The sequence below is a fragment of the Lissotriton helveticus genome, chromosome 6 (genome assembly GCF_964261635.1).
Source record: "Lissotriton helveticus chromosome 6, aLisHel1.1, whole genome shotgun sequence".
Lineage (NCBI taxonomy): Eukaryota > Metazoa > Chordata > Amphibia > Caudata > Salamandridae > Lissotriton > Lissotriton helveticus.
Genome location: NC_136067.1, coordinates 1,712,524,592 through 1,712,538,552, shown reverse-complemented (window position 1 = coordinate 1,712,538,552; position 13,961 = coordinate 1,712,524,592). Strand labels below are relative to the sequence as shown.

General features: G+C 44.1%; 1 protein-coding gene across 2 annotated transcripts in view; it reads left to right on the top strand.

Annotated features, from left to right (window-relative positions):
* KIF16B (kinesin family member 16B) overlaps nucleotides 1-13,961 on the top strand; it is a 1,655,522-nt gene that overhangs the window by 1,143,023 nt on the left and 498,538 nt on the right. For both annotated transcript variants that reach the window (XM_078649578.1, XM_078649577.1), the window contains exon 21: nucleotides 2,077-2,185. In XM_078649578.1, the coding sequence (XP_078505704.1) occupies nucleotides 2,077-2,185 (109 nt within the window). The remainder of the gene's footprint in view (nucleotides 1-2,076; nucleotides 2,186-13,961) is intronic.

Genomic DNA, 13,961 nt, shown 5'->3' with positions numbered 1-13,961 from the left:
CCAATGATCCAGGACCTCTGGCACTAAATCAGGCCACACTTTCTCCATTTGTCTGTGATTGGGTCATTCACATTTTTCTCCAATCCGCTCAAACACTGATCAAGCTCATTTCAGCAATTGTCTGACTTCACTATGAGCTACAGCATGAAGCTCTTTCACTAGGAGCACAAAGTAGTTATGTTCAGTTCCAGGAAGTATTATGGTAATGTGTGCTTTTTTGAAACCTAAAAACATTTTCCGCTTTTACTTTTTTTTTTTAGATTATCGAACACACCCGGCAGCTTCCAGAACAATATAGTTTTCCAAAAACCATGACAGAACAAGAATTGCTAAAAGGCAGGAGAAAAATACCTGACCTATTGGCTTTGCCAATGCTTGTTAAACTTGTAACTTAAAATCTGTATACACAAGCAGCATATTTCTATTGTCCTAAACCGAAGCTAGTAATTATTAAATGTAATAAGATATGCCACTTTTAGTCTATATGAGAGATAACCTTGGAACAGAGAGAAAATGACTTAAGGGGATTTTCTCTGTCAGGACGTACACAACTTAAATACACATGTTCTACTCTTTAACTACTCTTCAAATACAGTCCACCCTGATCTGTAAGACTTTAGTTTCTACCTTATGAGTGACGTATGAGTATTAAAAGGAAGGTTTAGGCATGGCAAAAGGTTTATTTTTCGAGATCGAAATGGCAGTTTAAAACGGCACCACAGGCATCAGGGGCAAGCCTGAGACAAATCAAACATTAACTTCCAGTCACAGATCCTGGTTAAGTCCATCGTTTTTTTGCATGCTGCATCATTCCAGTTTAGACCTAGCCATATGCAACCAGTCTTGACCCTGCTCCCCATGGGAACTGCCCAGCCTGCACCGCTGGGCCAGATCCTCCCTGGACCAGAAACAAGCATCCTAGGACCGGTTTCAGAGTATCACCACTCATCAGCCAGGCTAGCTTGAATTTGGTGGCATAGCGAGCACGGAACCCAAGTATGGGCATACGTTCCCACTTAGGGCGACAAATGCAAAAAGAACAGATGGATGGAATGCTGAACAAAACAAACATTCACCCCCAGGCACAGATCTGGGTTAACTCCATCGATTCTTTTTTTTTTTTTGTTTGCACACTACGTCACTCCAGTTTAGACTTAGCCATATGCAAATTAGTCTTGACCCTCGAGCCTGGCTGATGAGGGGTGGTACCCCGAAACCGGTCCTAGGATGCTTGTTTCTGGTCCAGGGAGGACCTGGCTTGGCAGTTTGGGTTGGACTGTTCCCATGAGGAGCAGAGTCAGGACTGATTTACATATTGCTGGGTCTAAACTGTAGTAGCATGTTAAACAAAAGAACAATGGATTTAACCCAGATCTCAGGGTGAATGTTAGATTTGTTCTCCATTTTGTCCATCATTTGTTACTCTTTAGATTTTAGTCGGTGGCACAATGAGTGCTGTTGCATGCTCGTAGTATTTAATTTACAGTACCTAATTATATGTAGTACCCTATTTTAGGGACTTACAAGTAAAATAAATGGTCCAATCAAGAGTATACCAATTGTTATACCATGTTTCGGGAGAAATCCCAAGCACTTTATGTCTGGTTAGCTGGGAAAAAGTGCACAGAGTCCTAAAAGCCAACCAAAACAGGTAAGGCAAAGGAAAGCAAAAATCTGGGGTGACCCTGCCAAGAGTGCAAGTTTCAACAATGCTGATGAGCATTCTTTCACATCTCTGGAACTACATTTTGTGTGATTTTGCTTGAACAGTTGGCACATAGTGGATGGCAAGATGCCATTTTCGATTATAGATGCCATTTTGATGTCAAACTAAGTGGCCGGATCATTTTTCTCATTCCGTGGGATTGGTATATCAAAAATGTTTTTTGCATATGCCTTCTATCCTCACTACATTTTAGTGGTCTCTACAATGCTTTTTATGTATAACTTATTGCCTCTATCAGCGTGCATTATCCTGATTTAAAGGGAACATGTTGATGGTGTTAAATAGGAATGCCTATTATACATAAACATTTTATATGTATTAATCTGATTGTAGCTTTCTAATGTTTTCAGAGTAAATGCTTTCATAGAAGAAGAAGTGCAACGGCGACTTCAGAACCTTCACCATCCATATGATGATAGTACCAGCCTATCTACGGCCCACTTCACACAGTCACTAAAGGTGAGAAAGAATCTATTTGTCCTTGAAGTAGTATTGGTAAACATGTGTTTTGTCTTGGGGACCACAGGCATTTCCTAGTCTGTGTTACATCAGCAGACAGATCTTGGCCAGTTATTAGAAATGTTTGTGTGAAAAAATTGTTTTGCTTGGAAAGGGAAAGTGATCATGGTGAGTAAAAGTGAAGAAAGCTAGACGGTTTGATAATACTGACTCCTTGTTATATGGTGTAAGAAATTGGCATACTGTTTCCTGCTTGCTACTGGAGCAGGAACCACAATCCTTGTCAGGGTGAGGCACAAGCACACTCTTAGTTAACCACAGACACCACACCGTCCCAGAAACTCTGCAAGAAGCTCAGTTCCTAGTTCCATCTCAAAATCAAGGCCCTCTACGACAACTTCAGCGAACAGATGCCGGACACTACCCCACGCTCCTCCACCACCGACAAAGAGACGATCATCACCACCTGGAATCCTGCCACCGTCTAACACACCACAGCGACCATGAAGAATACCCACTCAGGAGCCCCACGGACCCCTGCCCACCGCATATCTACCACAGAGCCACCATCGCACTCGAACTAGGATGCACTATCAATGCCTCTTTTGAATCCCGCATCTTCCCCGATGACTGGAAGCGGGCGGAGGTCAACCCTTTCCTCAAGAAGCCCACGGCCGATCCGACCGACCTGAAAAACTACCGGCCCATCTCTCTCCTCCCCTTCGCTGCCAAAGTCACGGAGAGACTCGTTAATACCCAGCTGACCGCCTTCATTGAAGGAAACTCCATCTCGATGCCTCCCAGTCCGGATTCCGCAGCAACCACATCACTGAGATGGCCCTCCTCGCTGCCACCGACGACATCCGCATGCTATTAGACCAGGGGCACACCGCAGCCCTCATCCTACTTGACCTCTCCGCAGCCTTCGACACCGTCTCACATTGCACCCTCCCAGCCAGACTCCACAACGCAAGGATACGAGGAACCGCCCTCTCCTGGATCCGATCCTTTCTCTCCGGCAGAACCCAGAGGGTCAGACTCCCTCATTTCCTCTCTGAACCCACACATATTAACTGCGTAGTTCCCCAAGGATCATCACTCAGCCCCATGTTCTTTAACATCTACATGGCCCCCCTCGCCGCCATCGTCAGACAACACGGGCTCAGCATCGTATCTTACGCTGACGACACCCAGCTCATCCGCTCCCTCACAAAGAACCCCGAAGACACCAGACTCTGTTGCCAGGAAGGAATGAGAGACCTAGCCGCCTGGATGAAAAGCAGCTGCCTGAAGTTCAACTTGGAGAAGACCGAGGTCCTCATCCTCTGACCCTCCACCTCTGCCTGGGACAACACCTGGTGGCCATCCGCCCTCGGGAGTCCGCCCACCCCGACAGACCTTGCATGGAACCTCGCCATCATCCTCGACTCCTCCCTCACCATGACCCGCCAGATCAACTCCATCGCCTCCACCAGCTTCAACTGCCTTCGGATCCTCCGCAAGACCTTCAAATGGATATCCCCAGAATGCAGAAATACCATCACGCACACACTCATAACCAGCAGATTGGACTATAGCAACGCCCTCTACGCCGGAATCAACGAACTCTTCTACACAGGCTACAGATCATCCAGAATGCTGCAGCCAGACTCCTCCTCGGAACCCCACGGCATGAACACATGACCCAACACCTACGTAACTTCCACTTGCTCTCCGTCGAGAATAGAGTGACCTTCAAACTGCTCACCCATGCCTACAAATCCCTCCACAACAACGGACCCAAATACCTCAACGAGAGAGTCTCCTTCCACGTACCCAAGAGGAACCTTCGCTCTGTAGACCTTGTCCTCGCAGAGACCCCCCGCATCCGCAGAACCAGAGCAGGAGGAAGAGCGTTTTCCTACGTCGCAGCCAAAACCTCGAACGAGCTCCAAGTGAACAGCCACTCCACCCTCCACACCTTCAGGGAGAACCTCAGGACCTGGCTCTTCGACTGAACTGGAGCTGCACACCCCCCCCCCCCCCCCGCCCCGAGCGCACCTTGAGATCCTCATGGGTGAATAGTGCACTTATAAACCCCCTGATTGATTGATCGAACCTATGCTCAATCCCCTGGTGGTTTGGCACACAGCATTACAGCTTAATTCAAAGGCAATGTGTGAAGTATTTACGAAGCACTTCAAACAGTAATAAAGTAAAAACACAGCACAAGACAAAGACAAATCCCACACCACTTTAGAAAAACAGAGTACTGGAGATATGTAGTTTTAAAGAGTTTGGTTAAAATAGCGCCACAAAGCTCCAACTGTGGTTATCCGGTTGTGTTGGATCGGCAAATAGTCACAAGTTCAGGCTGACTTCAATGGTACATGGGCCCGGCTACAGGGACCCAGTTATGCTCAATGAGCAAGTATACCTTAAATACTAGTTGCGAATAGTTGCAGAGTACTGCGTTGAGGATATGTTGGGCATGCATTGCGAGTTCCTGGTTGGAGATGTGTTGCGCAGTGTAGATACTGAGAAGCTGTGAGGCTGCGATGCGAGGTCCTGCTTTGTCATCGAGGAGGCCATGGCCAAAAGGTTTGTGATGCGAAGTGCTGAGTTGAGGATTCGCCGTGCACCGGTTCGTTCCAAAGAAGCTGGAGGCTTGCGATGAGAGGTCCTGCGTTGTTGTCGAGGCTCCTGTTGACGTGAGGGTTGTGGTGCAGGAGCCTGCATTGTGGGTGTGACATGCCGCTGCGATTCCAATGAGGCTGTGAGCTGCAAGGACAGGAGCCAGGAGAGTCCATGAAGCAGAGGCAAAGCATCATTTCTTCTCAGTGTTGCACAGCATAGTAGATATGTAGGTTCTGCCTGGTCCACAGATGGGCTGGCAGAGCACCTTCAGGCCCACTTTCCGGGGTCTAGATCGTAGTGGCACCACTTGGCAGGATAGGACCCACAAATGGCGTAGTCCAGGTGCTGGGTTCAAGGTTGTTGGAAGCCTGTTATGTCCTGAGGCTTCTGATCAGGAGGACAGCTAATTAATTGTTGGAGTCACTATGGGGTCCAGGGTTTAGAGATGCTGGTCCTGTCCTTCTCACCCAGGTAAAAGGGCAGAAGGCAGAGTGGCATCCCTTTCTGCAGCACATCCGTCCTTTCTTTCTTGGTGAGTCCAGAGGACCAGATGTGTACTGAAGAGTTGGGGTCAGAGGTCCAACACTTATACCAGGTGCCAACTTTGAAGTGGAGGATCTTCTAGAGGTTTCCACTTCGCTGAGGTGTCAGGCATATTCTTTCTCCTTATCCTGGCCCCTGCTTGTCTGGGTCACAAAAGTCCAGTGACAACCTGTTTGCGGAAGTGCTCATTCAGAGCCTTTGTGATGTTTAAGTGTGGTAGGTGACAGCTCCTTCCCCGCATTAACTCGGAGTGGCCCATCCTGCTAGCACCTATCTTCCCTTTGTCTCACTATCTGGGAGCAATACACAAAGACTAACTGCCATCTCCATCTAGTCATATGACCAGGAACAAGCTGCAGGCGCCAAATGGTTAGGGCAAGAAAATGCCAACTTTCTAAAAGTGGCATTTTCAGAATTGTGATTAAAAATTCGACTTTACCGTTAAAGAAGGCTTTTAATTACATTACTTTAGACACCATACTCGGCCTGTCCACCTGCTCCTAATTGGAAGTTACAGCTGATTACATGTAATAAGGTAACTCCAATGTTATCCTATAGTAGAGGTAGGTCTTGTAGTCGTGTAAAACGAGTTTAGGAGTAGGATATGTAAAACCTAAAAGTACATCTCCTACTTTTTAAATGCACTACACCCCGCCCTCTAAGCTGTTCAGGACCTACCCTAGGAGTGACTTATATATATTAAAAAGGAAGATTTAGGCCTGTTACAAGGTTTATTTTGCCAGATCAAAATGCAGTTTAAACTGCCGCACAAGCTCCAGTGGCAGGCCTTAGGTATTTATTTATTTTATTTATTTATTTTATTTTTATTTCAAAAGTTTTATATAGCACTGGCTAGACCCGGAGGTATCAGAGCGCTTTACATGAGCATCAGATCATAGTTACAGGTTGCATCGTTACAAAGGTTACATAATTCGTAGAGCATGGGCACATAGTTACTTGTAAGGTTGAGATAAACAATAAGCACAAATACGTAAGGGGAAAAGCAGGCAAGGTGAGAGATTCAGGGGAGGGGGGTTGGAGCAGGGGAAGTAGACAGATAATGAAGGCGGGAAAGAAGAGGGTAGGGTGAGAGACACATCATGGGAAGAGGAGGGGAAGGGTGACAGGGACACAAACCGGTAGACGAGTCAAGGCAAAAATCCAAAGTCCAGTAAGCTGTGATCCCAGGGGAAGTGGTATCACTTCCCTATCTCTGTTGCGAGAGGCTCCCTTTGCGCAGTGGACTCTCTCAGAGGGGTCTCTGAGACTCCAAGGCCTACATACTGGATCCTTCCCCAGAAAGGGGAGAGGGAGTGCGTTGGCAAGGGGTGCCATACCAAACCTCAAGTGTGAGTGGCTTCCTTGGCGCAGTGCACTCACTCAGCGGGTTCGCTGAGACTCCAGAGTATAAATATTGGATCTTTCCCAAACAAGGGGAGAAGGAGTGCTTAGTCAAAGAATAAATCAACAGAAGAGTGACAGAAAGAAAAAGATAAGTTAATTCATAACATTATGAAAAACCTATCAGTAGGTTCCGATCATTCATACAGATTCATGTGGCATGCACAAAGTGAAGAAAAAGAGCCCTCAGGCACCAACAAGACAGTTGGTTGCCATTTGTCTTCATTGGGTTCTATTTCTTTCAGAAAAAGTGAATTGGTGAGTTAAAAGAAGTGTGGGTTACTCCTCGAAAACATTACTTTATTAGGAGTAACTCTAACTCCATTAAAACCAGTGAAAAAAATCGGGCAGATTGGTGATTATGCAAATTTGAACCACCCTGTCCTATAAGTGAAATTAATAAGAGGTCAACATGTTTCTGCTATCAGGAGCACAACTTGGCTCAGCATTCGTCAGGACCGAATCAATTACGACATATGTGTAAAGCACGCTAAGGCTCTACTAGCATATGAAGTAAAGAAATATGTATTTTGAAAAAAGGAATACGACCTTATTTGTATCCCAAAGCACTGGAGTTTTCTAGCGCTTCATCCCCTCTATATGAGGAAAAGTGTCTGTAAAAATACAATAAAACAAAATACACCAAGAATTTATATATTTTTTTTTTTATGATTAAAAACCATTCAGATACTGATTTTTATACAATTTAAATTATATTAGAAGTGCAAAACATCCACATTTAGATCGCAGTGCGTAAATTACGCGATCTTTTCTTTTTTAGGGTCATATCCATTGTTTAGCAAACAGAAAATGTTCACAAATTTTTGTAATACAGATGTTGCTAAAGAGTGCCATTTTTCACCCCTGAATTTATCTATAAATCTTTTTATATATATGACCAGAGTGAAAGAAAAATATTTTCTTAAACCCTATTTATTGCGCGTGTTCAATTCACAAAGTTAAATGAAATAGCGCAATTTGAAAAACTCTCTCAAATAATGTTGTTACCATTTGTCCTTTGCTAAAATAATACGACAACCTGTGTTGACGCAACTTTAAAATGCACCTTAAGTCTGACCAAAAAATGACTAGAGAGGAAACGAACACACTAGCACTGATACTCACACAATTGTTTTGTGAGAAGTGTGCCATGAGCTCGCGGCAGGGGAAAATCTTCACGCCGAGTGTTCTCTAAAAATTAGAAAACCGGAAGAAACAGTCTCATTAGGAGTCCGGTTAAAAACAGAAAACAAGCATGGCAAAGATAGCAGACTGTCTCACCCGGAGCCATCAGCACGATGACCCGGGGAGTCAGCGCTCAACCATCCCGCCGCACCTCTCCCTGCTTACCAGAATCCCGGCGGCTCTCTGCCTATCAACCTGCTCGTTACCACATCCGCGGCCCGGAAATGTTAGGGCCTCGGTAGCGAGACGTTTTAAACATTTACTGGCGCATGCAGATGACACGTCTGAATTTCCGATCACGTGTCGTGCATTCGCGGCAATTCTTAAAGGGGCTACGTTCACAAAAATGAAAAAGGCAAAACTTTTTCGGGTCAAATCAACTGATTTCACTTAAATGCCTTATAATACAAGCCAGGGATCACCAATTATCGTAAGAAAGGCGAGAAGTATCAAAGATATTTTCACAGGTGTTTTGTGATTCGTTTTTTCAAATTCAAATTCAGATAACGCTATAACCTAACCCATAAATCTCATCTAACAGTCCTAAACAGAACTGAACAAAGAAGAGATATAGTCAGGAAAAAAGAGGTAATAGCTATAATCTGTATTCATAATTACATGACTTAGTAAATGGCTGGTATCAACGCTTCATAATCGACCCCCATGGTATAGCGTCATTTAAACCAATAAGATGGGTCGACAGACGATATACCCACCTCTGTTCCTTTTCAAATATACCTTTCTCATCAGTGTGGCTAAGTTGTTCAATAACCGTCCACCTAAGATCATTGGGGCAATGTCCCTTTTCTAAGCAATGTGCTGTTAGTTTTGTTGTACTTTTGCGGCACCTCACGTTACTGCGGTGCACGCAGATGCGCACTTTTACTTTTCTCGTGGTCATCCCCACATAGCGGAGACCACAGGGACAGGTCACAAGGTAAATGACGTTGCACGAATTACAATTCGTGTGTCCTCTTAGTTGCCAGAGTTTGCCAGCTTCAAGATTCAAAGTTTTCGTCGCTGTTGTAAGATGGCACACGCTACATCCACCACATGGGTAATGCCCGGTGATTGGGGGCAGACCCCATGTGGTGAGAACGTTGCCATCCTGGATTGTATCAGCTTGTCTTGGTCGAGTGTGGACCAATGCATCTTTTAGACTCTTCTCTCGTTTATAAGAGAACAGCGGTTTTTGCCAGTTGCGACCATTACTGGTCAAGATTCGCCAATGCTTGCCCACACTCCGGCTTACTGCATTAGAGATATTACTGTAGGTTGTGACACATGTAAGAGGTGTCTCTGCATCGTTCTTCCTTACGCAGTCCTCTAAAAGAGCCTCTCGATTCTGGTTCTTAGCTCTCTTGTGGCTCTTTTTCAAGATACCTACTGGATAGCCTCTTGTAAGCAATTTGCTTGTCAGGTCCTCCGCTTGTGACTTAAAATCAGTCAAATTGCTACAATTCCTACGAATCCGTAGGAATTGGCCAAAGGGTAAATTCTCACGCAGTGGACGTGGATGAAAACTCGTGAAGTGAAGTAAGTTGTTTTTACTTGTAGGTTTATAGTAAGTCTTTGTTACTAGATGGTCTTCTTCCCTGGAAATTGTCACATCTAAGAATACAATGGAACTCGGATGATAATGGTGGGTGAATTTTAAATGAGGGTCACAGGTATTAACCCGGTCAAAAAAGGCCAGAAGGCTGTCCTCCGAACCTTGCCAGATTAAAAGCACATCATCAATGTACCTCTGCCACAGGATTACATTGAGAGTGTAAGGGTTGGTTTCAGCCAGAATGTGTGTCCTTTCAAAATTGTGAACGTATAGCCCCGCAATACTTGGGGCAAAAGTACTGCCCATTGATGTGCCCGTCTTCTGTAAATAAAGATTCTCCTCATACTGAAAAAAATTGCGCTTTAAAGCAAGAGTGGCACAATCAATAATAGAAGACTTGGAAGTAGTGTAATCCCATGGTGTATTTTCTAGGACATCCGCCAGAACTTTAAGAGTAGCATTCTGGGGGATGCAGGTGTATAAACTTTCTATGTCTAAAGAGACAAGAAAAGAGGGTTCGTCCGGCATCTGGATATCACGGAGTAGGGACAACAGACTTTTTGTGTCCTTGATATAAGTGCTGGTCGATTAAACAAGAGATTTACAGAAAAAATCACAATACTTTGAAAGAGGCTCCAAAAGGGAGCCAATTCCTGACACAATTGGTCTGCCAGGTGGAGGGAGACGTTGTTTGTGAGTTTTCGGTAGGGTATAAAAGTAAGGGATTTTCCCCTCTGATTTAGTAAGGAAATCTGCTTCTTGTCTACTGATATACCCATCTCGTTCTGCAGTCATGACCAGCTCAATTATTTCATCTTTCAGAAAAGGTGAGGGGTCTTGTTGGAGAACCTTATAACTTTTAGTGTCCATCAAAAGGCGTTTACATTCCAGATCATAGGCGGTGGCATCTTGAATAACAATGCCACCTCCCTTATCCGCACTTTTAATGACTATCTCCCTATTCTTTTGTAGTTTATTGATGGCTTGATATTCATTAGCCGTCAGATTCTTGAAGGGAGAAGGTTCCACCACAGATTCCACATCCCTGAACACCACCTGCTCAAAAGCTATAATATCAGCAGGCACCAGATGTGTTGGGGGAGTGAAAGTAGATTTAATTCTGAAATCTGTATCACTTTGTACATTCTGTCTGTCACATGGATTCTGGTGTTCAAAAAAGGATTTTAGTCTCAGTTTTCTGAAAAAGTCATTCAGTTCACACTGTAATTTAAAATGATCAAGTCGTGGTGAAGGTATGAACCCAAGACCCTTCTCCAGAACTGAGGTTTCATCTGAACTCAAAGAATAGCTAGAAAGGTTGGTAATCAGGGTTTTGCACTGCTGGGACCCGCCCTCTGCTCCTGGGTCTTGCTCCGAGTGTTCTCCCCTAAGGAGTCTGTCGGTCCCCAATGCACTCTGTTCCCTCCTCTCATTCTGCCCCTGCCTCTGCGGCCAAACTCTAAAAAAGGCTGCGGATACATATTTTGTTGAAAATGTTGAGGGGGTGGGGCAAAATGTGGGTTCCAGCCAATATTAGGTGGGTAATTGTATGGGTCCAAAGGGAAAGTTTCGTGTTGTTGATATGGAAACCATTGTGGGGTGTAGTTGGCAACTCCCCTACCTCGTCCCCTCCCACGTTTTTTATTTCCTCGATTCCCTGTGCTCGAACCACTAAAGTTTGAATCCTCAGACCCATCAGAATTATAATTGGTCTGGTTTGGTGGAGTGTACTCTGCACAGGCATAAGGATAGGTTTTATCATATGACCATTTTTTAAGGTCCTTCTGGAAATTTGCAACCTTTGTTTGAGCAAGATTATCCTTATATTCATTAAGCTCTTTGTTAAATTCTTCTAGTTTTTTCTTAAAGCCAGTGATCGTGGTTTTTATATGGGCTTCAGTAGCCTGTATCTCTACTAGAAGTACTTCTGACAGACGCATTGCGGTTTTTATAATCAGAATGGCCCAGTCGTGTGTGCAATGCCAGGCTATCTGAGCCCACTCTTTCCTGAACACACTGTCATCCAAAAATATTCTCGGGCATTAGTCACAAGGAGACCCTTAGGAGCCATTTTATTTACAAGGTACTCCTTCATCATGGTGCCATGCAAAATGGCCCAAATACGACTCCTTTTTTGTTCGCCCAATTTATCCCAGTCAGATGTCTGAGAGATTGCTTGTGATACTAGAGGGTCGGCGAACAAAGTGGGATCATTTAATATTGCATCTGCCTCCTCTCTAGAAAAGGATAGACCTGAGTCTTCCATGGTCAAAGGTGAAATAAGGACAAATAGTAACAACTGAAATAACAAAGATACTCTCGCAGCTGCGCGCTGCCAAACGCATATAAACAACAAGAGAGAAAAGGGCTCAAAGGCCACTCTTATACCCCTAGAGGAATCTACGAATAAATCAACAGAAGAGTGACAGAAAGAAAAAGATAAGTTAATTCATAACATTATGAAAAACCTATCAGTAGGTTCCGATCATTCATACAGATTCATGTGGCATGCACAAAGTGAAGAAAAAGAGCCCTCAGGCACCAACAAGACAGTTGGTTGCCATTTGTCTTCATTGGATTCTATTTCTTTCAGAAAAAGTGAATTGGTGAGTTAAAAGAAGTGTGGGTTACTCCTCGAAAACATTACTTTATTAGGAGTAACTCTAACTCCATTAAAACCAGTGACAAAAAATCGGCTCAGACGTGAGTCCTTGCTCACTTGGCCACTGGATTCAAGATAGCCTGGCTGATGAGGATTATGAATCCGAAACCGGTCCCAGGATGCTTGTTTCCGGTCCAGGGAAGACATGGCTTGGCAGTTCGGGCTGGACTGTTCCCATGAGGCACAGGGTCAGACTGATTTGCATATAGCCATGTCTGAACTGGGGTGGCTGAGTGGGCTAAAGAATGGTGATGGATTAAACCCAGATCAGTTGACTGGGGGTGAGTGTTTGATTTGCTCAAACGCTCCGTCCATCATACCCTTTTGTATCGAAAGAGCCTAGTGCAACATGTGGTATTTATTTCTTCATATTTCTGTCTCTATTCATGTATTTGTATTATGTTCTCATGTCATCAGTATTGATGCATGTTTGTTTTTTAAACAAAACGAAGTTGCACCTGAAAGCCAGTATTCACTCCTTACAAATAGCAAGCAATGTGCTGCAGTATATTTTTATCACAGTTTTGTTTAACACACGTTGTGATGTTTATTGAACTTGTGTAGTGGTTCACGTCAAAGGTATCCAGGGACAGTGAGTTTAGTTCCAGAGTGAAGGCTGCAGATATATAGCAGTGGAAAATTAGCCTTTCACAACAGTCCAGCCTTATGTCACTGCCTGCCAGCGACAATCTGATACGATCACACTGTGGTGATGTCAGGAAGATTATTATTTTGCTACAACAAATATCTAGGTGGGCCCTCATTTAGAGGAAAAAAAGAATATATATGTTTTTACTGCAAGAATGATGTGAGAAATACGGGATTTTGGGGTTTAGAATAATTGAATAGCTAGGCTACATGGGGGAGCACATTGTGTGTTTTTACACTCCCCGTGCTTTTAATCTAAAACGCTATGAAGTTGTAGAAAATGAATGACACAAAGCAGAGCAAATCAAAAGATGTGCTTCCATTTTGTGCTGTGTTTACAAATGCAAACATACATGGAAACATTTATTTGTGTCTGCTATCTGCTAGTAACAATGGAAATAATGAAGTTTGCTTGAATGCAGTTAATATACTTATTTGCCTCTCTGTCCTTGAATATAAATGGGATATGCCTTATTAGAATTTTTTCTTTGATTTATATTCACATTGTGCTTAACCCCTTGGATGCTGCCCAGTTTCCGCCGCTGTGCGGTAACCAAACAAACAGGGCGGGGCCGTGACGAACCCCAGCCGTCATCAGCACACGAGCATCGCGGAGCGTGACGGCTGGGGTTCGTCACCAGCATGCAAGGGGTTAAAGACTGATGGTACTTTTCATAATGGATGCCACCTCAGAATTGGCTGTTTAGCCCTACAAAGCAGAAGGAAATACTACAAAATATTGTAAAATTGAAACGATGAGGAACAGACCGCTCCTAAAAAGCGCAGAGAAAAACATTTTCTTAATGGGAATCAGAGATTGATTTTAGATGCTCAACTCAACCGTTTCCTTGAGCAGGCAGATTTCAGTATTACTATAGAGTCCCCGAGAGTGCACCAGTGTGGTGCATGTAGGTGCAGTAGGTGCATGTCTCACACCAAACAGAATACATTAATTTAACCAAAGATGTAGTATCTGTTTGACTTGGAAGGAGGCCTAGCAAGGAGTGATTTTCATTACCCCTGAATACTTTGCTCCTCCGGTTACCCAGTATTTATTGGGAAAAAATAAAAAAGTACTTTACACAGAAAACTGAAATGTCCTCCAACTTCGTGATAGAGTGAGAAGCTTTTTAGGTGGCAAATAGAGGGATATGCATCAAAACCACCTG